Below are 25,590 nucleotides of genomic sequence, written 5' to 3' on the forward strand. Positions count from 1 at the left end.
ATGCTCGCACCCCTCCCGTCTCCGCACTCGACATCCTCCAGCCTCTTTAAACTGTCTCCGCTGCCGAAACAGACGACTTTTTCGGGTTTCGGTCTGTGTCTGTTCGCCCGCACACTCGCACACCTTTCTGCTTGTTTCGGAGGATATTTCTTTCTCTGGCGGAGCGTGTGGAGCACAAACTGAGCACAGACGGAGCTGTGTTTCAGGCTACTTCAGTGGGCGGGTAAAGCGGAGGAGGGCATCCGGGCCTGGCAGCTCCGGAGGGTCGGCTTGAAAACGACGGAATTCACCATTTTCAGGTAAATTCGTTGATGGGTCACTTTCAGGTAACGCTTAATGAACAAGCAGGGGGCTATGCTTCGCCCGGCGACAAAAGACGAAGTCTGAATGGTGGCCATTGGAAATGGCAAAACAGAGGAAACGGCAGCTGGAGAATAATACAGCCAGACTCTTACTGTAATTCATATATTACTGTTTACCCAGCGCCTTTATCCAGCACGGTTATACGTGTTGTTTTTGCGCCTCAAACACTGTCCAAGCGTAAAATATCTTATTTTACGGTATGTTTGTTTACATAACGTGGCTCAGGCATCGGCAGCCAGAATGTCACCAGCGATAGAAAGCGAACTGTAGATTAAAGGATGAAATAATGCATCCTCGAAATCGCCCTAAATCCCAATGAAAACAGTATGGATCATTGCAGGTATAATGCAAGACCTGTTCACAACATATTCATGTCACCCCAAATCTGCTCACAATACACTGTAGCTATACAATGAGACTTCCCTTTAAAGGAGTAGAGGTGCATTTACCATCAACCGGCCTTTGACTTCATATAAGTGTGAAAGAAATGGCTTCTCTGCTACAGTCAGCGCCTTTACTTCAGCTTGTGCCACGTTTTTGCTGATGTGAAAGCACTGTGGAGCAAAGTTGGAATACAAACATTATGAAACTGAGTTAAATCCCTTAAAATAACCTCCAAAGAACTCTTGACTTTTACCAAACTGTGGTTGTTCCTGTCAAGTTATTTGAATACAGTTGAGACACGTTGCTGAAAGTGGAAGATAAGAGACATGCCCTTGAAAATAAGTATTATGGACTGACTGTGTTTAAGCAGACACAAGCTCAAGGGTATTTTAATCTAATGCACCAGGAACACACTGCCCTGCTGTTACCCTGAAAACAGTGACCTGATCTTAGGTACACTATTGTCCTAGAGTTTCGCCTTTTTTTTCTTCTCCCAAATCGAATACAAAAGCATAAAAAACAAGCAATTACACAACTAGAAATCCAGCATAAATAATTTCAGTTATTATCACCATTTAATAATATTAGAGCTCTGCCTATATGAAAGTTTAAAATTTCTGATTATGAAATTAGAAAGAAAGTTTGCATTGTTGAAAGGGAAATAGCTCTGCAGTATTGAGCGCTTCTCACCCATCTTTGCCGGGAAATGCCTGTGATGCTTTTAGGCTCTTTTCTATTTCCCGTTTGACCTGCATTCAATTCCAGTGTCCTTCATCTGGAACAACTAGCTGTTCAATTATGTGTATTTGCGAATCTGCATGTGTGCGTTTTGACCCACATTCAGATCTGGGCTGCTGGCTGTGGGAACGATACACCCTGAGAGAACGACATTAATTACCCCGACAGCTCCCACTCCATGCCTGTAGGCCCGTATAGCAGTGCACATATCGATCAGTCTCTGCATTGTGCCACGATTGTGGGAGGTGTGTGTGTATGTGTGTGTACACCCACTCTATGTTTCTCTCTTTTGCTCCTGGGACTGACACATGAGGATGTATATTATAATAATCTGTCTTCTAGAAGAATGTGGGATGTGTCAGTGGTTTCGGTCTGAGAAATCAAAGTGTCTTGTGAAGGACTCACAGCAGGTGTCAGCGATTAGTTTGGAACTTCCTGTCAGAGCGAGTAAGTGACAAATTGGATCAGAGTACTAACTTTGGTGTAGAAGCAAGTATGAGATTGTTAGAACAAAAGGTTTTTGTTTTGTTTTTTTCTTTTACCATTCAGAGTGACACTGGGCTGTGATTTTAATTTTTCTGTGTCATATTAAAATCAGACAATGTGACTTTGCAGGTGGTTTCCCACATCTCAGAAAAAAATCCTAATGAGATCATCGGGGGATATCCAGTCTTAGCTTAGACAAAAAACTGAAAGGACAGAAAAAGACATGTTTGTGTCATTGAAAACATTACCTTAGTATGGGGTAAACAGCTGTCTCCCTGGTGAACAGCTGTACAGCTATCTGTATCTGCTATAGGGATGGGTACCGGTATCCGGTGCCATGATGGCACCGGTTCTGACATAAACGGTAGTAACCAGACCGAAAAGCAGCGCACATTTCGGTGCTTTATTTCGGTGCTTTATTTCGGTGCTTTATTTCGGTGCTTTTTTTTTCCTGAGCTGTGATACACTTTAGATTCTAGCCAATCATTTTACGTTTCCGAGGATAGTAGGCGGGGCCAGGTACGTACGTTCTTTTAGAGCAGAGCTACAGATTAAAAACGCCCAAGGCGAAGCGGTCAAAAGTCTGGCTGTACTTCACAGCAAAATATGCAAACTCAGCAGCCTGCAACAAGTGCTTTAAGGTGATACTGTGATACTGTCAAAGGAGGTAACACCTCAAATCCGATGAAACACCTGGCGACGCATAGCGTTTTTTTTGAAAGCCGAGAAATGCGCCGTATTTGATAGCTTGCTGCGAGACCTCACACCGAGCACATCTACTGCGGGTGTGGTGCCTGTTATCGGACCCGGAGTTTGCAACATCCCCCAAAAACCCGAAGAGGAGAGTCCTGGCCCCTAGCCCTGCCAGTGTAGCAGAAATGATGACGGATGATGATGGCAGCAGCAGTCGTTCTTCTCTGCTTGAGTAGCTTAATGTTGTTCGTGTGTAATTTACGTTGAGTAGGCTAACCACGTTATTACATTAATGCATGTAAGGTGAACTAGCAAACATCATCATAGCTACATGCGGCTGTCTTCTTGTTTGCTGGCAGATACTCTCTTCACCCTGGCCAAAAAGGCTAAAATGACCAAAGAAAAAGTGTAAAACAATTAAACATGAGAGGTTTTTGGACAAAGTTTGTGTTTGTCCATTGTTTAAGCACTGCTTCCAGACAAGAATGATACTATATATGCCTCATAGCTGCAGAAAAGGCTAACATTGTTATCTTTTTACAAAAAAACAGCTGAACATGAGAGGTTTTTGGACCAATTTTGTGTTCTCCATTCTTTAAGCACCGGTTTGAGCACCGTTTAAGCACCAGCACCGTTTCAAAAGTACCGGTTTGGCACCGGTATCGGATAAAACCTAAACGATACCCATCCCTAATCTGCTATCTGCAATTTTAACTTGAATCAGTTAGTTTTTGCCTGTATCACTGCCTTAAGGTGGCTTATGTTATGGAGCTCTATATTTTTATTCTACCAGGGTAGCTTTGAGTGATTTACAGGTCAGGACGGTCCTTACTTTTCTTATACTGTGCCTTGATGCAGCACTTAGGATACATCCTTTCTGGACCAAAACATTTTTTTTAAATTCTCCATTGCGTTAAGCCAGCTTTTTTTTCTGATTGGCTGCCACATTTAAACAGAAGGTTTGAACAGTAGGTGAGTGGGGCTTCTGTCCTTACGGCTAGATGACCATATTAAGGACCTGCTGACCATTAACATAGAGCAGGGGTCCCCAATCCCAGTCCATGAGGGCCGGTGTCTCTGCAGGTTTTAGATCTCACCCTGGGTCAACACACCTGAATCACATGATTAGTTCATTACCAGGCCTCTGGAGAACTTCAAAACACATCGAGAAGGTAATTTATCCATTTAAATCAGCTGTGATGGATCAAGGACACATCTAAAACCTGCAGGGACACCGGCCCTCGTGGACTGGGATTGGGGACCCCTGACATAGAGTTAAAAATCTGAATGTCTGAAACACAGCAGTGGGAGCAGTCTGTAGCCGTACAGGGATAAATTATACATACACTGACCTTAATATTTTAGATTTCTGAAATCTGTAATCTGAGCAGGAACTGCTGTAAGAGTATAAACATAACAGGAAATAAGGAAAATCTCAGTAGATCCACTGTAACTGCCACAAAGTATTTGGGAAAATATGTTGTATTCCATCACATTTTAACTTAGCTGCTGCAGTGATGTAGATGATAATGGCAAGAAAATCATCAGAAAAGTGTTTTGTTTGTTTTTTTCTTCTTTTTACTCGTTAGTTTTTCACAAAACACCTAAATGTTTTGTAGGAAGAAGCGAATTAGCGAATGGTGGCTTATAATAATGGTGGCAATATCCCAACATGCTTTGTAGCCAAGCAGACTGCACTTCCAAAACACTGTTGCTATTGACAACCAGTCGAATAGCTTTCTCTCTCCCTCGTCAAAGGAGCTTGTAAAGAAAAGCGTCTGGACTTCTTTGAGTTGCTTGAAGACGTTTCACCTCTCATCCGAGAAGCTTCTTCAGTTCTAAGGTCAAATGGCAGAGAGTCCCAGATTTAAACCCAGTGGGGGTATCCCCCCCCAAAGAGGGACAAAAGGACCCCCCTGATAATCCTCTAATCACCTGAGCCAAGGTGTGAAAGCGGGTGTGGGTCCCAATCAGCCAGAGTTTCGGGTGAGCTCATTGTGAAACCTGGCCCCACCTTATCATGTGATTTCCTGAGGTCAGATGGCCCAGGATGTGAGTGGGCGTTAAGGCGTCTGGGGAGGGAACTCAAAACTGGATTATAGATGGCAGACAGTTGGTGTCGTAAACCACCGCCTCTGTTCAAAGATGGTCGCTCACGGTGGACATAGATGGCTTCTTTCACTCCTCTTTCAAACCATCTGTCCTCTCTGTCCAAAATGTGAACACTGGCATCCTCGAAAGAGTGTCCTTTATCCTTAAGATGCAGATGGACTGCTGAGTCTTGTCCTGTGGAGGTGGCTCTTCTGTGTTGTGCCATACGCTTGTGAAGTGGCTGTTTGGTCTCTCCAATGTAGAGGTCTGGACATTCCTCGCTGCACTGTACAGCATACACCACATTGTTAAGTCTGTGTTTTGGAGTTTTGTCTTTCGGGTGAACCATTTTTTGTCTGAGTGTGTTGCTGGGTCTGAAGTACACCGGGATGTCGTGCTTGGAGAAAACTCTCCTGAGTTTTTCTGATACACCGGCTACATAGGGGATGACAATGCTGTTGCGTCTGTCTTTCTTATCCTCCCTCGCTGGTGTCTGATCTTCTTTTCTGTGCCTTTTTGCTAACTTTATAAACGCCCAATTAGGATAACCGCATGTTTTGAGTGCTTCCTTTACATGTGTGTGTTCCTTCTTTTCCCCCTCACGCTTAGAGGGAACATGTTCTGCCCGGTGGTGTAGGGTCCTAATTATTCCAAGTTTGTGTTCCAGAGGGTGATGGGAGTCAAAGAGGAGGTACTGGTCCGTGTGTGTGGGCTTCCGGTAAACTTCGATGTTGAGGTTGCCGTTTTCTTCAATGTGCACCGCGCAGGTGATTAGAGGATCATCAGGGGGTCCTTTTGTCCCTCTTTGGGGGATACCCCCACTGGTTTTAAATCTGGGACTCTCTGCCATTTGACCTTAGAACTGAAGAAGCTTCTCGGATGAGAGGTGAAACGTCTTCAAGCAACTTAAAGAAGTCCAGACGCTTTTCTTTGCAAGCTCCTTTGACTACGATGACCTGGATGACTGAGAACCTTCACAGACATCTTCTCTCTCCCTCCTTCTACCGCTTGTTTATATAACTCCAACTTGTGCCATATTTTCCAATCAGATAGGTGTTTTTGTGTGTGTGTCTTTCTGTTTCCACACCTCTTTCTTGACTCTTTGTGCTTTTTAGAATGTTTCTCCCTTCATCTTTGAAAAATGTTTGGTTTGTGTGTGTGCGCGTGCATGCTGTTTCTGTTTAATTCATGATTTTTCAACTCTGGTGTTTGCTTGTGCTTTTTCATCCTTGTTCTGTGTGTGCGCTGAATTTATTAACCCAATAAGCTTTTCTTCCAGCACTGCGTAGCTTATTGTTGTGCAGAATTTGACAAAAACTAAGAGGTGGACTAGCTAACAGCCAGGGGGAATGAAAGGGAGGCTGTTACTGTGCTGCTACAGGGTGGGCATGATGTAGGTGAAGTGGTAATTTCTGGGTTCTTTGGGGGACTGACAAAATTGTAGGGCTTTCAAATGAATACAGTTAGTGTGGGCTGGGTGCAGCGCAACTACACACACACACACACACACACACACACACACACACACTCTCATTCACGCACTCACTCGTAGCCACATGAACACACACAGATGAGAAAGTTATGTGAGCCATGCAAGGAATGTGAATTGGGAGTTGACTGTCTCTTTTACACACACACACACACACACACACACACACACACACACACACACACACACACACACACAGCTTCTTTCAAGCTTCAAAAAGTGAAAAATTTAGGTCATATCATCGAGCATTTCTGTCAGCCCTACTGCTGTGTGTGGGTGTGTGTGCTGTCATCTTGTATGAATGTATTTGGCTGTTAGAGGTCTTGTAGGATGCATGTGTGTTGGTGTTAAATGGATTGAGCAGGTGTGTTACTTCTCTTTATTCTCTTCTGAATAACAATTTTCATACATTGTCTTTTCACATAAACAAATTTAGTCTTCTATTATTGCTGTATTCTGTAGCATTATGGAGCCCTGTCCAGTTTCCCCCCATGGAAGTCTTTTAATTACACTTCTCTGTGCGATTGCTTGTGTACCCAGGGTTGAGTTGAGTGAAATTGACTCATAATCTGGAGTTTAAGCATTGTTAGAACCACAGCACAAAATAAACGTTTAACATATTTTCAGGCGAGAATGTAGCTGTGTAAACCTCAAATATCTGCTCAGTTTATCAAGACACCACATGTTTTCAAAAGCGCTCCGACGTTTTCGGAGACGTCTGTTACCCACTAGCTCGATAGCTAGCCGGGGGCGAGGCTCACTAGAGTCCGGTGAGAACACCGGACTCCCGGCAAATCGTTTTCAAACCCACCGCCGTCTTTCGCTACTGAGGTTAAACATATATAAGTCACTTAGATAACTTAAAAATGTTATCGTTTGGCTTTTTTTTTTTAGTATTTTATTTGTTCCTGAGTAAATCGGTTTGGCTGAGATTAAAGTTATAGTTTTTACACAGCTGAATAAACGTCAAGCAGACAGCTGATTATCAGAAGTGTGAGATGCTCGAGAATATACTCCGTTGTCCCGTTATATTTTAGATAGCAAGGAGTTTATTAAATTTCACAAAAACAATCTGCAGATTTCATTAAACTTTAATAAACTATCATCTTGTCTTTATTTTTAGTTAGCACATACCTTAAACACTTAAAGCTGTAAGCTAATGATAGTTATATAAGAGCAGATGCTGCTGGTGCAATAAGCTGTACGTTTTACGTCCAATGGATGATGATCTGATTAGTCGACTAATCGCAAAAATAATCGGTGACTAGTCGACTATCAAAATAATCGTTTGTGGCAGCCCTAATGTCATCTAAAAGATCTCTATCCATCCATTTTCCATTTTCACTGCTTCATCACAGGGACAGGCACCCTTGGATATGTTGACCAAAATAAACGTGGTTAGGATTTCTGCTGCTTGAAACATAAAGACATTTAGCTGTTCCGCTTGTCAAGTTGGAATTGGATTTTTGGAATGCAACGTTGTACGAGTAGCCGATTTGTGCCCAGAGAAAAGTGGCACAGTGTTGATGCCAATTAGTCAGCTGGAGTTGATGTTCTGCTGTTTTGTTCATCCCGTCCTACACAACTCTCACCATCTGCCTACTTTTCACAAACAATTCTTCCAACATTTCACATAATCACAACAATGACACGACAGTTGACATTATTCACCATCGGTAACGATTCTCCTTCTTGAGCATCAAACCCGTGAGCTCTTTGAATTTCAAGGTTGTGTAACTGTGTTCTCATTGCCCTCTTTTTAGCCGGCTGCCTACTTTAACTTTAAATTCCACTCTCATTCTAAAATTGAGTTTCCCTTTTAATTGTGAGCAGGAATCTCTAATTATCCCGCTTTCTTCCCGTTAGGTTAATCATTGCCTCCCAGATAGGCGTTATCTGCAATCAATGCCAGCAAAGTGCACCGAAAGTTCACAGGAAACAGACACAGAAATTGGACCGTAGTTGCTTATGAAACGTAGAGCGTAAATACTCAGGCCTTGATGCTTTTTAATTTAGCCACTTTTAACGATTCTTCTGTGACATGTTGCTGAAAGGAGTCAAGTTTCGCCGTACTCCTCTTCCTATTTCTGGAGCTGTTCTCTGCATTAGCATGAGCAAGTGTCCCCTTCATCTTTATTTGAGAGGTCAGATGGCTGTGGATGCTGATAATCTTATGTAATCACACTAAAGAAACACTCCACGATGAGTAGTGATACACACTACAGAGTAGTAAAACACAGAAGCTTTTACTGACAGCAGTGGTCTGTACTACAAAAGAAGTTTGACATAGCTTGGTTTTCTTTGTATTATCTAGCCTGAAGAAACCTAAAATCACAGTCTGAGATAACGGATACAACTTTCCACAATCAGGCTGTGCGTGGGCTCAATAAAAGGGGCTGTTTTAATGCGTCATTAGATGTGCTTCTCTGTAGAAAATGGACCATCTGCAGAATAACTACTGAAATGTGGCAATTCACACTCTGACACTGAAAACTGGTTTTAGGCTCAACAAACCCATTGATCTTGCTTTGCAGTGCAACCTTCAGGTCTCAGAGAAGTACATCACAGCTGTGAGCACTGGGTATTAAGGGCACAAGATAAAGTCAGAAAACAGTCATCCACCATGAATTTGGCAGAGTTGCATCGAGGCAAGAAATAGAAAATTTGTTCCATCATGTTTCCTGATTGCTGGCAGCAGGGAAAGAAAATGAGGAGTAGCAGGTCTTTGGTCTTCAACATTATGTGTTAGGGTAGAAGACATGCAGAGTTATTTTCTGAAAACTGAAGCAGTTATTAGGTACAGAGGGGTGGCAGAAAGAAACGAAAAGCGCATCTGGTTTCTGCAAATGAGTGCATGTCCAAATCTAATCACTGCAGTAGACTCGGATGTGGAGTCTGAAATCTTTAGGAAACGCCGCCATAAATTAGTTTCCTTACCATCTCTAGGTACAGTAAATACAGAGCTATCTCCTGCATATAATGTTGGTAAGAGGCTATAGGGGCTTTACAGCAAGGCACAGTAACATGCTTGACTCTTATAACAGAGTGCCACAGAACCTGTGGGAAACCACAGTGTTGTTTTTACAGTTCTTATATGTTAGCTTTTGGCAGAGATGTATGTACCATCCAGCTGTAACATATGACAAGTTTCTAAAAATGTCAGGATGTAGGCATTAAAGATATTGCATATGAAAGTCACACACAAAAAAGATGATTTAATGATGTATTGTCTAGTTTTGATCTCCAGCAACCACAAATTTCAACCATGCTTGGGGCACTGCTGCGACAGAAGTTGACATAAAAAATTCTTTAGCCTGCAAATGTGCATTTTAATCAATTTATGGAGAATTTTGCATCTCTGGCTGCCTGGTAAATTTTGTAAGTAACATGCACCTCAGGCAGGGAACACCTGTTTCCAAAGGCCTTGGGGTAATGAAGGTGGTTCCAGAAACTGTGTAGGGGGAGAGGCAGGGCGTGGGGGGGGGATGCGTGACAGAAACCCATACAAAAGACAGAGGAGGAAGAGGAGGAGCAGATGGAAGTAGGAAGGATTAGAGTTCTGTTTTACACATATGAAACGCAACCTCAAAGCTGTCAGCAGTTAAGCAGTGTTTTTGTATTTTGTCATCAGATGTGGGTCACTCTAGCTGCTGTTGCATTTATGCAACTGTGAAATGAATTTAAAAGCTTTAAAATGTGCCTATATTTTGCTTGTTTTTAAACTCTGTGGGACACCGACTGACAGTGCCTAACACTGGTCTGTGACTCATTGGTCAGATAAAGCACTGTTGTTGCATTATCATTACTATGTGCAAATATGTAGCACATATATTTATTTTTGTGGCAGAATAAATCCTCATTGGGAAGATTTTTTTTTTTTTGTGTGTGTGTTTGTGTGTTGTTGTATTTATTTATTTTTTCTGTAGTTCTGTTTTTGTTTTGTGTGAGTGCGTGCATGTAATCTTAACATCGCATAATTCCCTGTCTTCTCTCTGCTGGAATGTGCCATCTGTTTGGACCAACCAAACATCCACACAGGAAAATACACATTCTTGAGTGTTGCGTTCATCCAGCTGTGTGTGTGCATGCGTGCATGCATGCCAGTTAGACCAGAAGCTTCTTGTTAACCCTGGTTAATCTGGTGAACGTTGAGACGGATGAGCATCACATAGCAGGAGGAATAACAGTAGGACAGAGAAGAAGGAAGGTGTTGTTTTCAAACACATTGTTATTATGTAGTTTGAAGTGTCAGCATAGTAGCTGGAGGAGCAAATTGAAAAAGAGAATTGACAGCAGGTGGTTAGTGTCTTTTTATTTTTTGGAAATAGAAACTGATACATTTTTTTGCTGCCTTAAAAAGGTCTCCAAGAGTTGAGAGTGAAAGACATGGGGCAAAGCAGGACGGACTCAAACCCGGACCAGCCACGTCCGGGTTTGAGTCAGTCCAGGTCACCTTCTCTTCCTATTGAGCTAAACCAGTTTTCTCAACAGTACATCAATACATAAGCTTAAAATGTCTGTTTATGGCTTCCTGTTATACTGTGTAGCAGGCCATAGAAAGCAGAATTTAAACAAAATTTAAAGCTGTGGTTGGCTTTGGAGCACACTTCTACAAGTCAGTAGTAACAAGTAGAGCAGGGCGATATGACCAAAAATATTTATCACGATATACATTTGAAAATTTGTGATAACGATATAACTGACGATATAATTGACACTAGACAAAATACTTTACAACTCCACAACTTTATTAGTGCAAAAAACCCCATCAATGTATTTTCACTTAAACAAGCAGCTGTTTTTTATGTGCATTAAAGTTATATAAAAATGTAACAGTGCAAATTCTTTGCTGACAGTTTAACCAAAAGGTGTTTCCAGTGGAAATTGGCCGACATATCCTCAGCATAACCATGTATAATATCCACAAAACTTAAAAAGAGCTTATACACACACAATACGGTCGTACTAAAGTCGTACTAAAACATTTGACAGATTTTCGAGCGCCGTGTACATAAAATCGTTTCGAGGTCAGTAAACACAACCAGAATTCATACATAAGGCACACGGGATTATAAGGGGCACTGTAGATTTTCAGAATTGGATTGATTTTAAGTGTGCTGTATTTTCCAAACAACACGGTAATAACGACGGCCCGCTAGCATGCGCTACCAAAAATAGTGCTTTGTTGTGTATCTGACGGACGAAAGCTAAACCAGTTCCACACCACTGAAGCTGCAGCATTTTTACAAACCAATTCTGGTTCATCCGTTTCATTTAACGATCCGCTTTCGCTCTTCTCATTCTGCGTCACCGCCATGTGCGTATGTAAACAAAGGCACTGCGCATGCGCGTTTTACCCATATTCTATCGCGATATTTCATTTTCCTATCGTTGCCCAAAATTACACCGGTATTACCGTGAACAGTATGATATAGCCCAGCCCTAGTAACAAGTCACCTATTTATGCAAGTACATGCAACAATGAGCTAAACGAGGCCACACAAACATCATTCATGGGAAATAAAACTACTAGTTGCAGATTGCACTAGATGACAATCACGCTCACTACACAAACAAAACAGAGATTGTGTGTGTGAGTGGAAGAGGACACAGAGAGCAGCAACACTTACTGAGACAGCACCAGGTGCCTGTTTGGTTTTTTTGTGAACTCAGGAGCAATGTGGGAAACCAGTAGCTGTATTAGGCACCAGCTAATTCTCCGTCATGTAAAGTCGTGTAATAACAGTTGAAAAAATGTGGGTTGCTAGTCATAGAATCCACCCACGAGACGAATGTTTTTTTGGGAATCCTTACATTTTTGTTGATTGTCCATGAAGATAATGAAAATACAGATTGCATTTGTGGTGGAAGCGGGGCTACAGGGGAGTTTGCATCTGACTTCATTTTGCTTTGCTATTTGAAGAAGTGCCACCCAAACTTCTGAAACCCGTAGTGATCTCTGGCTTTTCATAATTCTTCTGTTTGTACATTCCCGCTGATCTCAGGATTTCTCACACATTTATCTGTATGATACTGTAAGGCAGCATCAGAAAATAGCTTCTAGGTGCAAGGCACTATACACACTACAAAAGAAAAATCACAAAACTGACATACAGTTTTCGTGACCTTCTTTATGCAAGGCTGTAAACATTTTTAATGCCCTTTTGTTGGACATTTTAACATCTAAGTGCACACTGACAAATTCTTTGGAGTCAGCCTCCCTGTGAAAAACAGTTGTTTAATACAGTAACAAAAAGAGCTGAGTGATTAAATTCATGTTCATTACTATGATGTACATCATCATAGTACATCTGGTAATTGCATTCATTTTATATGAAAACATTGATGAGTCCAACTTTAAACAAAAAAAAAATATTCTAGAAAATGTGGCTCATTTTCAAGCCATGCTCCACTCTGCTTACGTCAGTGTTTGTGTTGAATTGTATACAGTTACCTAGATTGCACCAGAGCAGTCTACGTGCTGCTGATGGCTCTGCCGCCTACCGAGAGAGAGAGTATGTGTGTGTGTGTTTGTGGACTGATTACAGTGCTGGTGTGAACAACTGATAAGAGGATAATCTATCCTGCACGCGATCGCCGCTTTGTAATTGGAAGACGGATAAGGTGTATTGCCTTTGGTGTGACCTCAGGCTTACCGGCCTCCCTGCACAGATGTACATACACATGCAGTGTGTTTGTTTCTTTGAAGCTCACCCTCCTCTTGTTGCAAACAGATGACACTGGAGTGTCTGGGCGTGCAGTCAAATCGTGAGTGTGTGCGTCTGTGCATGGATGTGTGTGTCTCTGTCAGCTGAGTTCCTTGTATGTTTTGTGGCCTGTGGGCTTTGTGTTTTGTTTTGTTTTTTTGTGTCATGTGGCAAAAAGAGCTATGGGGTAATGGCGCTCTATGTGCTGTGTTAACATATGTTTGTTTGTGTGTGTATTCAGCTGACAGACCCTGCAGCATTTTTTTTTTTCACCTAAAATTAACTCCAACGCACTCTTCCTCTCAATCTTTATCTTCATTCTCCATCTCCCCCATTATGCCTCAAGATCTGCGTTCTTCTTCTTCCTCTCTTCCTTGTTCTTTCTCTCTCCTTTCAGGATCACATTTTGTTTATGTCTCTCTGTCATAGATTATCACTTAGTTGTTTTTAATGGAAGCAATTAAGCGTGGACTGTTTTGATACAGTAGGTAGACACTAGAAGCATAAACCAAACTGAGATATTTGTCAGGTACACTTTCACATCCATTTAACTGATATGATCACATTTGATCATTTTATATGAACTGTTTTACTCTTCTTGGGCGTAAAAACAATACAGTATTTTTTTTTGTTTCTACACTTAAAATTTTAAATTTGTTAATGTAAATCTTAGTGGCCTACATGTAACTCTTTCTCGAGGATAGCCCATGCCAGAAGGGATATGTAATCACACCTGTTAGTAGGATTGTCACGATGCTAGAATTTCAAACTTTATACCGATACCCAGGAAAATACTTTATCACTGCTGATACCGTGGGAAAAATTTTGACCCCATCAAAGTTCATCGTCTTGTCTAAATCTCCCAACAGCCTCTCTTACTCTCTCATCCAATCCTCACACTGCTCCGCCTTAGTCTGCAGCTCTTCAGCCTTGAAATCAATCTAATTCTGCTGCCCTGCTCCAGATTTCACTCTTTATATGCTCAGATTAGTTCTCCACACTCTGGACTCTCTGCTCTGTTCAGGTTAGGCTGTAGCTGAAGGTCATAATGAAGATCACTTAGTAAATTGAAGCTTCATCTTCGGGCTTAATCCTGTCTCACTTGGATTACTGATGATGTCAAAGCTATGTGAATGCCATGCTTCATCCTACGCTGAACTATACACAAGACCTTGATAAACACAGTGTTTAAATTGAGGGCTGGGCAGTGGGGAACAGAAATTATAGCTCAGTATTTTTAGATTGAATGGCCTTACACAATACAAAAATGACATGTGAGATATGAAAATCACTTTGTTTAAACATGCTGGTCAAAAGCAGTTGTGTCTCAGTCAGGAGCAGCTGCACTGTCAGGAAAATTTGTAAAAACCATCTGTTTAAAATAAGCATATCTTGTTTTTGCTCATTTCGGGGTAGTTTTATATCTTTGCAGTACGATTCTGAGCGGTAAGTTACTTACAGTACAGGGCTGCAGGTAAGACCCCAAGCAGACAGGAGCAAAATAGATTAGAGCCACCTAAAAGAATCAATACTGGTTTAAGTGTACACTATATTTAGAACATCTTTATCACTTTACGTAGCGTCAGACAGCTCTTTCCAACAAAGAAGTAAAGCTGTTAGATACTTCCAGACCCCAGTGACAAAAAAGTCACTTTATCTCATAAAACACAGCAGTTTTCTGCTACTGCTTCCTCTGTTATTAGTTAGGTGGTGTTATTGTGTGGCTTTAGTATTTTAATTGGTTAGTTGACTAACCAAAGCCACACAACTGTGCAAAAGTGAAAACCTACAATTTCTTCAAGGTCTCCTATTTTTTATTAACAACGTCTGGTGGATTTGAAAAGAGCGACACTTAGAATTTTAACATTAATTTAGCTTATAACTCCAAACTTTGAGTTGTTGCCCCAGAGCTGCGTCTCCCAGGTTGCTGCAGGAAATCTTTGAAAGCAAATTTAAGGAAAATGTTGATCTGTCTGTGCCAGTTGAGGCCAGCAAAACATGTGAAGACTTTATTGCAACATCAAACTTCCGTTTATATGTGCAAACTTTTCTAATTATCAATTGAGAAACGGTGCTAAGGTGGACCTGAGAGGTCAAATACACTGCAACTTAAGAAAACATCTGCACATAGAAAAAGTGTTGCAAAAGCACCCAAAAAGTTGAATACAACAAAATGGAAGTAGGAAAAAAAGCAAATCTCAAAACACAAATAAGGTTTTATTGGGGAGACGATAACGTGACGGGACAGCTGTGAAAGTGAAGGAAACTGGTTTCAAAAAAGGAGAGGGTTGGTCAGTGTATGATGCAGGTAATGGGTTTTAATCACACACGTCACATAATACTATAGATCAGGGGTAGGCAACTTGAGGCCTCGACTGCTGGTGTCCTGGGATTTTAGATGTGTCCTTGATACAACGCAGCTGATTTAAATTGCTAAATGACCTCCTCAACATGTCTTGAAGTTCTCCAGAGGCCTGGTAAAGAACTAGTCATTTGATTCAGGTGTGTTGACACAGGGAGATATCTAAAACCTGCAGGACACCAGAACTCAAGGCCTGGAGTTGCCTACCCCTGCTATAGATACATATTCACTGTTAGCACTTTACTGTTAGCTTCACACATTTTTTTTTTTTTTTTTTTTTTTGTTCTATTGAGAAAACCCCTTATGAGCAAGCACTTGGTGACAGTGGGAAGAAAAAACTCCTTTTTAACAGGAAGAAACCTTTGACAGAACTTGACTCAAAGAGGAGCAGCCATCTGCCCCAACCTCATTTGTTCATGTTATTGTGCTGAACTGAAATTGTACACAGCATCCTCTTAGCATATGCATTTTGCGACTGAGAGCCTGTGAACATGCTTCTGTTCCTCTGTATATTATTTTAGAGATGGAAGCAGAAACATGGTTATCGACTCTCGTTACATCACATTTTATCTAAATTGGAGCATTTTCAGTCACAATGTACAGTACAACTCACTTAACACATGGCACAACAGATTACAGATCGTTTTGATTTGCTGCTGCAAGAAGTTCTTTCTTCTTTTTCCGATCATACTACATTCTTCCTGTTACTCAGCACTCTGAAGTGCTGTGATGGTGCATTAAATTTAGCATTGCAAATGACCATGTGGGTGATTCTGGTGTCAACTAGAAAAGCTAACTTCAATCTCACTTCACTTTTTATCCCCACCGAAACCGTTCTCACTTGTTCCTGTTTTCCTCCTACATCTCTTCATCACCCAAAGGCATGCTTTCACTCATGCTCATTGGTCATTTCCCATTCATATTAACATTGCAAGCTTTTGTGCACTTGCAGACACACACATACAGGGTTATTTCAGCTCAGCCCTCTGGGTCAGTCATGCTGAAGCTCCTTTTTTCAGTTTTTAGACAAACAAAACAAAGGGTCTTTCAGTGAAAAGCGCCCACTGCGCTGGGCAATAGCACTGATGCTCTGTGTGTGTGTGTGTGTGTTTTCTTATAGGCTCACAAACACATACTTGTGACTGTACTCAGTAGGCTTTAGATAAAAATGCGTGCTTGAAAGCTGATGACAGTGCTAATAGTTTTGCAGTGACACTATGCTTGCAGATCAGAATAATTTTTCTTTAATTAATTTTCTTTGGTGTTTAAAAGCCTCCAAAACAAAGATTGGCAGATTTCAAAGTGGTTTTAGTGAGATGTAGGGATTCATCCACCCTGTTGGCTTTAGGGAAGGGACATCCTTTCATCTGTTTGAAGTCTTTGTCCTCGTGCACATCATGTAAGACAGATGGTGGTACTTTGATTGTAACGTATACCAGCAGTGTGAGGGGGAACTCCCTGGTGTCTGTGTGCGCCCTGCTGTGATCTGATGATATGAGTGGTGTAAGGAAGCCCGAGGCAGACATACGCATCTTTTATCCTAAAGTGGTAAATGAAGGAAAATGAAAAGTCAGCACCTGCGCGAGATTGGATTTCGCCTTCGAGTTTTGTTTTGGGCGATTTGTATTTTGTTTTCCATATAAACTTGTCCGACGATGGCGCTTGTCACCATCTCATTCAAAGAGCTGTGACTTCCACCGTCTGTAGGCAGCGAGCAGCCTGCAAATGTGGGAGAAATGGAGCAGAGAGCCAGATAGATGTCACTCGACAATTGAATTATTACACAATCTGCAAGTAAAGGAAATGTTGTGAAACAGATGCGGTGTTAGATAATGTGGAAGGTTCGGATGACGGCAACGCTAAGCTTACGTGTCACATCAAAGATTACAGGCCACTTTGATCAACGCTATACATAAAAGGAGAAAAGCAAAGACTGACTAAATGTGTAATACTTGGGCTTCTCTATGTTCCTAGCTTTAAAATCTAAGCTACAAGACACTTTTTTTTTTTTTTACATGTAGAAAACTAAAGAAATTTTCCAAAATTGATATGTACTGTATTTTCTATCAAATGTCATTCACTGTGAGCACAAAGCTTTGTGGTGCCTTGCCTGTGCCTGCTTTTGGCAACGACTCTAAGCCTGTTTTCTGTGGAAATGCAGGAAACTGGTTCTAATTTAGGCACCAGCATCAACACCACAGTAGTGGAGGTAAAAGAGGAGTATTTGTATTTGTTAGGGATCATTTTTAGTAAGTGTGTACACCAAAAAATTCAGGCTACATATTTGACCTTCAAAAGCTCTTAAGTAGCTATAATTATTATTGTAACAGCTAAAGTTCATATAAAGCTAAATTAAACAGAAACATGTATAATTATCCAGCCAGCCAAATTTTAGTGGTTAACATAATCCCAAATTTTTACAAATATTTAAAAATAAACATCCCGTCCTCTAAAATGTCCCAAATAGATGGCATCATCTAGACAATGGAATAAATATGAATAGTTTGCTTACTGACTGCTTTGTCTGGTTCTGTCTAGCAAGTGTAGGAATGTTTAATCATTTAGTTTATTCACCATATGCATTTCTAATTTTGAACACATGCATTTTTGGGATTTAAAAACAGAAATAAAAGGTAAAATCTGAACGTTTTGGTTTTGTAATGGGAGATTTTGCTGTTTTAGACCATTTACATCAGTACCAAGTTATTACTGTGTCCCATTGAGACTTTCTGTTTTGTAAGAATGGCCTAGTCAAAAGGCAGTTCGTCACACAAACCCAAAAGCTCACACAATGACTCGATAATCCTTGAGGGATGAACCACAAATAAAACTTAATCATTAATAAGCAGATCAGTGTGGCATGTGACATCACTTTCCCGTTTGGGTCCCGTTCAGTCCTGGCTCCTTTATGTCCGCTCTCTAAAAAGAAACTGATGATTTTATCTATTTTAAAAGCAGTTGTGATTCTCATATGAGAGGCTCTATTTTGAGAAACTGCTTTAACAATATTAGCTGTTGTTTTTCCCTTTGAGAAGAAGCGGTGCTGGTGACTGTTTAACCTTCTGTTCAACTCTCCCTCTGTTCATTGTTCCTGCTCCGATTCTGTCACGTCTGTAAACATTTATAGAACGGAGAGGAGTATTAAAGGACAGCTCGTTTTTGACATAAGCTGATAAGAATAGCATCTGATGGTATTTGTACAACAGCTTAGGCTCTGAAACGTATGCACAAAAATTGACATAAGTATAGTTAATGTTTTTAGTAGGATCAGAATTCACTTTGACAGTAAATGATAAGCTGAAACTAAATAATTCCTCTTAAATAATGGCTTTGAGAACAGGGCTTCAGTTTGGGGAAATGCAGTCAGTGACTGCGTGAATTAGGGAACAAACAATATTAATAACAGGAACGGCAATGTCACTGAATAAATCCTGTTTAAATCCTCCATTTGGTTGTGCTGTAAATATTCTACACACCAGCTGCTAGTCTGTTGTGCTTGATGTGTTATCTGCCCACAGTGGTTGATCCATTCATTACCAAGTGGGACTGGAAGCAAATGGACTGAGTGAACTTGAAAATGTATGTGTCTGATTTAGAGCAGATAGCAAGAAAACAGTGGTCCATTCTAGGGTACTGAGGGAGGATTCACACAGATGGCTTTCAGCTTTCAATGCTCTCGCTTCTCATTCACTTTGAATGGAGTGACATCATGTGTTGCCAAACTGAATGTTGGATCCCATGCTTTGTTTTGCTCCCTCTGATTGAAATTCAACATAAACAAATGCTCCAGAATGGCAAGTAGCCAGTAAGATCACATCATACAGACATCCTTTTTTTTCTGCTGTTAATTGCATTAGAAAGTTTAATTGCTGGATAGCGCTACACTGTGACCTTTTCTTGATGTGTTGAGCTTATATGCAGACATGCAGGAAATGTCTTCTGTATTAGTTAGCCGAATTTTATTTAAAAAAAACTAATTTTCAAGTTTTTTTATACTTATAGAGAGAGCTGCAAAATTATCACATAATTAAACTGGAGGGGCGGCAAGATGCATACAATTTTAAGTATAATAGTTGGGAATGTGCTGCAGTTGCCTGTTATTGGACTAGGAGCAAAAGGAAAATGGACTGATTCTTATATAGTGCTTTTCTCCTCTCCCAGAGGACTCAAAGCGCTCTTAACAACATGCCACATTCACCTATTCACACGTGGACTGTTTCGCGTGCTTTCTAACTACCATTAACACTCCGATGGAGAGATGCATTGGAGAGCAACTTTTATATCCTTGGGTTTAATATCTTTCCCAAGGATATTTGGCATGCAGACTAGGGAGAGCCAGGGATCGAACCACCAACCTTCCGATCAGTAGATGACCTGTTCTACCTTCTGAGCTACAGACACCTCAGTTATACTTTTCCTTATTTCCTTATTGTGAAACACATGTAGAATTACTCAGCGGGTTAAAAGTAGCTTATATTAAACATGGACAGAGTTTTAAATACTCAGGTGACCACATGTAGAAGGAATTCCCTGTGCAGCAAAAACTGAAGGCTCAGTTTCAGAAAGTATTTTCTACTCTTACTGTGATGTCAGTCAGAGTGGATATTCCTAATATGGTCATTGCAGGTTGTACCCACCGACTGTTAAAACCTTTTATTTGCGAGTGGCAGTCAATCAGAAGGAAGGTGGAGCTAAAACAGCTTGAAGGCCCTTGATAGGATTGTTTTATACTTTGAACCATGCAACAGTGTTGTAATAGAATTAACAATAAACATATAGGCTATGTAAAATCCCCCCTTTAGTATTGCAGGACACCCTAGTATGCCATAAAAACACAGTTAAAAGGAAAAACATACACTCATCATGTAAGCTTAACTGGGTAGGCTCTAAAGAGCACTTGTTTTTAGTGAATAAATATTGTGTAATTACAATGAGAACATGGACTAGCAGGATTTGGGAATCACACTTCAGTGGTCACCGGGAGTGCTAGCAGTTTCAATTCCCAAGCCTGTGATATGCTAAATTGTAGCTACTGAAACCAAACCTAATTTCAGGCTGGACACCCCCACCCCGACCTGCGAATCTTTCTCGACAGTACTGTACACGCTTGCAGTCACTTGGGTGATTTCATGGCTCTTAACCAAACACAAAGGCTCCATTATGGCTCCGCTCACTGAAATAAACTTACTTTCTCTCCCCTATTCCTTCTCGCCCATTTTGTCCTCTTCCATCTCCTCCCACTCTTCCGCCTCCTCTTTAAATTCACACTTTCACCCACTTCTCTCTGAAATCAAATCTAAAGCCACATTTTCCATTTTGTTACCTCATTCTCGTGTGGAAGTGGGGGAAGACGGAAAGAGGGGGAAATAAGGCAAAGAAGACGAGGAATCGAGGAGAGTGCGAGTATAATAATTAGCCCAGTAATTAGGTCTCGTCCCTAGTTCCCCCTCCCACCTTCCTGTCCTTTGAAGTTCCCTCCTCCAGACTACCTTGGATGCACTTGGGAGGCATCCAAGAGGAATGGGGGATCACAGGTGTGTGTGTGTGTGTGTGTGTGAGAGAGAGAGAGAGTGTTTTTTTGCAATGCTGATGATGAAAAAGAGAGAACGTTGTGGTGCACTCCCTCAGTGTCTTTCTGTCATTGGCAGATTGCTTGCTTTTTATGTTGAAACCCCCCACCCCCGTCTCTCTCACACACACACACACACACACACACACACACACACATCACTCATATGTGCCAGATGCTGTATTTTCAACACACAGAGATTCAGACACACACACACACACAGATTCAGACACACACACACAGATTCAGACACACACACACACACAGATTCAGACACACACACACGTCACATGAGGCTCTTTGTTTTGGTTTGCTGCAGAGATAAAACCCGGCTCTGTTACACTTCTCTGTAAGGGAGACAAAGAGCGCTTATCTCATAACACTGAATGTGTGTGTCTGAGGGAGAGAATGCGTTTGTGTGAGTGTTTTCCAATGCAGTCATTTTATTTATGCATTGAAAAAATATTTTTTCTTTAACTAGCTGGATTTTCAATGTACTTAAGTCTGTTTTTTTTTTTTTTTCTGTTTGTTTGTTTTGTGGGGGGTTTTTCCCTTGTGGATCTGTGTCTGTAGTCATGAGATCTACATGCTGATTTAGCCACCAGGGCCAGCATGACACACTTCCTCTTGAAAAAGAGGCTAATCACACGTTAAAAGATTTAAGTTTAAAGTTCAACACAAACACACTATAGACGGATTGGATGGGAAATTATTCTAAAAAATGCTAAAGCAATAAATAAAAGAAGTTGCCAAAATAAAAATCTAATATCTCTGTGAGCAGTACCTTAGCATGTTTTCAATAGCTCAACTATTTTTAGTTCTAATACAGCCAGAGCTGGGTGGCAACAGTGGGGGTGGCAAAAACTGTCCAATAGTAGGAACAAATGCTAAAAAATAGAAAATATACTTTGGTGACTCACATGAGTAAAGTCTTTTTAAGAAACAACATCCATGCACGCACCAATCAGTCAATCCTTTTTATCTGTTTATCTGAGCCTTGGTCGCAGGGAGCAGCAGCCTAAGCAGAGAAGAGGGGACGTCCCTCTCCTCAGCCACCTTATCACCTCCAGCTTATCCAGGGGAATGCCGAGGCATCCCCAGTCCAGCCGAGAGATATAACCTCAACTGGCTCCTTTCTGTGTGGAGTAGCGGTTCTACTTTGAGGACCTCTCAATTAGAGCAGGGCGATATGACCAAAAATATTTATACTTTATTATATTATAATTTTATACATTTGAAAGTTTGCGATAATGATATAACTGACGATATAATTGACACTAGACAAAATACTTTACAACTCCACAACTTTATTAGTGCAAAAAAACAAAAACAAAACATCAATGTATTTTCACTGTTTTTATGTGCATTAAAGTTATATAAAAATGTAACAGTGCAAATGCAAAATCCTTGCTGACAGTTTAACCAAAAGGCATTTCCAGTGGAAATTAGCCGACATATCCTCAGCATAACCATGTATAATATCCGCAAAACTTAAAAACAGGTTATACACACACAATACGGTAATATTATGATGAAGCACAGTACGTGTCACTCCGCGAGGCTCCTCCCTACGATAGCCGTAATGCTCAAACAATCCATCAAGCTGTGCAGGTTCGTAGCTTAGCAAAGTCGTACTAAAACATTTGACAGATTTTTGAGCGCCGTGTACCACATAAAATCATTTCAAGGTCAGTAAACACAACCAGAATTCATACATAAGGCGCACGGGATTATAAGGGGCACTGTCGATTTTCAGAAAAATCAAAGGATTGATTTTAAGTGTGCCGTATTTTCCAAAAAACACGGTAATAACGACGGCCCGCTAGCATGCGCTACCAAAAATAGTGCTTTGTTGTGTATCTGACGGACGAAAGCTAAACCAGTTCCACACCACTGAAGTTGCAGCATTTTTACAAACCAATTCTGGTTCATCCGTTTCATTCAACGATCCACTTTCGTCCTTCTCATGCTCCGTCGCCACCATGCTTTTTTTCCCCCGCCATATGCGTATGAAACCAAAGGCACTGCGCATGCGCGTTTTACCCATATTCTATCGCGATATTTCATTTTCTTATTGTTGCCCAACATTATACCGGTATTACCGTGAACAGTATGATATAGCCCAGCCCTACTCTCAATGACTGCACTCTTTACTGTCTCTGAGTAAGAGGCCGGCCGCCTTTCAGATAAAGCTTATTTTCACTGTTTGTATCTATAATCTCGTTCTTTTGGCGACTACCTAAAGCTTGCGACCATAGGTTACGGTTGTAGCTCGACTGGTAGATCGACGGCTTTGCTTTTGTACTCAGCTCTCTTTTCAACATGAGGGGCCGGCGGAGCGTCTTCATCACTGCAGCTGATGGCCCAATCCGAGGAAACCGCGCTAACGCGTCGATGCTGTGCGGCCCCAAGCACGGGCGATCTGCAGTAACTCGCTAACGGAGATTTGTCGCATTAATGCGGTTATGGCGGTAACGTCATTTTAACAAGATTAACGCTGACAGCACTAAAAATAACACATAACACAATGAGTGAACAAAAGAAAAGTTATGCAAAATTTTGGCACTTATTTAGTTTCACTTCAGTGTTTTTTACTGACATTCATGGTCGTGATAGTTTCTGCTTTCTGCCTTTTCATTTTTAGTCTTTGCATCTTGTTAGCCAAACTGTATGGAGTAAACAAAAACATTGTTTTTTGTTGGAGGAAAGCATGTATTGTAACTGAGAACACTTGAGAGCTTGGTAGGTTTTTACCTGCTGCTTACCTGGTAGACCCACAGTGAACTAAGTGTTCCTAAAATTATTTTGCATAAATTATTTTTAAAATTATTTTATTTTTGTATTATTTTGCATAATTATATTGTCAGTAATATTGTAATTTGACACAGACAGTGGTACTCCAGGCAGACCTTCAACAGCCTTTAACCTGTTCTGTTTTGTAGCAAAACGTCTGTGTGATGTTGATGTGCGAACGGCATCACTAAATGTTGGTTAGCGTTTACTGATAGCAAAGGGGCGAGATCAGTGTTATAGCCAAGATTAAATAGTTTTTAATCCTCAGCATTTATTGATCACACATCACTGCAGTCTGGGATGATGCTGCAATATATATTTTTCTAAGGCCTAGTTAACACACAAAACAAACATATTATGGTTTTGTGTTGGCGTGAGGTTACAGTCACATGTGCTGACATTGACTGAAGCCATTTTCGCTGTGCGGTGTCATGGATGATGTATTGGTGAAGGTGTGTGTGTGTGTGTGTGTGTGTGTGTGTGTGTGTGTGTGTGTGTGAGAGAGCGGACAGGCAGATGGGGTCTCCTGAGTATGAAGGGAGCTAACGACCTTGAGAGAGAAATGAAAAGAGAGGCATGGTGACGGCAGGGGTTAGCGTGTTTTGTGCCGAGGGTCAGGCAGCATGGGCGGGGCATTTCTGCTGCCGCTGCTTCCTCACTGCATTTCCTCCACTCAGCCTGCCTCGTAAGTGCACGCACACATACTCACACTCATGCACACGCACACATTGACGAGGCGATACCGCAGCGACACAATGAACACGGTCTGGCTTCAGGCAGATTGAGCAAGGTGTTTCCTGTGACCTGAACAACTGCTGCGTCAACACAAATACATTCTTCTGGAACAACACTGGCAGGCGCTCGCAGCCGTGCACAGCGTGTACGTGTGTCTCGGCAAACTGATTTGACTCTGTCAATTAGCGCTCATTAATTTCTCCTCGTTTGAATGCGTGAGCGTGTGTGTAAGTGAAAACAGCTGTGTTCAAGTGCGTGATGGTCATCCTTTATTCATGCTTCGTTCATGGTTTATTCATGTACTGTTGAAGCATTTGCAGAGTGAATGAATATTGGATTAAAAGGAGCTTTGAGTTATTCATGAGCGGAGATATTTTGGACTGTACGGGTGCTCACAAAATCTTCAACATCGCACAAGAATGCACAAAATAACAGCACAGATGAAAGCAGTCTTCTAAATGTTGCATTCTTTTGTAGATGTGCATTTGTTCATTCTCGCTGAATTAAAGCCGACTCTGTGTTTTTGTGTGTCCTGCAGGCTGTGCATTGCCCTGTTATGGAAAAGATGAAGAGGATTAAGAAGCGTCTGTCATTAACACTCCGCCCCAGTCAGACCATCGACGAGTCTCTGTCAGAACTGGCTGAGCAAATGACCATTGAAGATGGTGGCACCAAGGACAACGGTATTCACCTTTTCTTTTTACAAATCCTGTTCTAAAAAAGATATGAACATATAGAAATATTGAAATACAAAAGAACAAAATGGTAAAAACATATTTTAGTTGCAGTGAATAAAATGAGGATGATTCATTTTAAAAGGGTTACAATTCCATTAAAAAATCTCTGATTTGAGTCCCTGCCTGATCTGCACCAGCGTAGAAAATTCTACCAGTCTGGTTTTTCTAAGTGTTTTCTTGTGCATGCCCTTCAGCTGATATGTAAAAGCTACAAGGACACGGGGGTTTTGTATCTCGACATCTCTCAGGGACTTCTAAATTATACATCTCTGAAGCTGATGAAGACAAAGTTCAGCATGTGTGTCAGTAACAGTTGTAAAGGCCTTCCTCCAAGTACCTCTCTACCGAGTTATGTAAGAGGAGTAAGAGCAGAGCACTTAAAGACACACACACACACACACACACACACACACACACACACACACACACACACACACACACAC

The 25,590-nt window shown here is 41.2% G+C and overlaps 1 protein-coding gene across 1 annotated transcript in view; it reads left to right on the top strand.

Annotated features, from left to right (window-relative positions):
• The first annotated feature begins 5 nt into the window (after positions 1-5).
• Positions 6-25,590, top strand: part of cdk17 (cyclin dependent kinase 17) — a 48,873-nt gene continuing 23,288 nt past the window's right edge. The window contains exons 1-2 of the mRNA XM_084910866.1: positions 6-299; positions 24,949-25,093. Coding sequence (XP_084766992.1) covers positions 24,967-25,093 — 127 coding nt within the window. The 5' untranslated portion in view covers positions 6-299; positions 24,949-24,966. The remainder of the gene's footprint in view (positions 300-24,948; positions 25,094-25,590) is intronic.

This window comes from Perissodus microlepis, chromosome 17 (genome assembly GCF_051167445.1).
Source record: "Perissodus microlepis isolate ML-2025 ecotype Zambia chromosome 17, ASM5116744v1, whole genome shotgun sequence".
NCBI classification, from domain to species: domain Eukaryota; kingdom Metazoa; phylum Chordata; class Actinopteri; order Cichliformes; family Cichlidae; genus Perissodus; species Perissodus microlepis.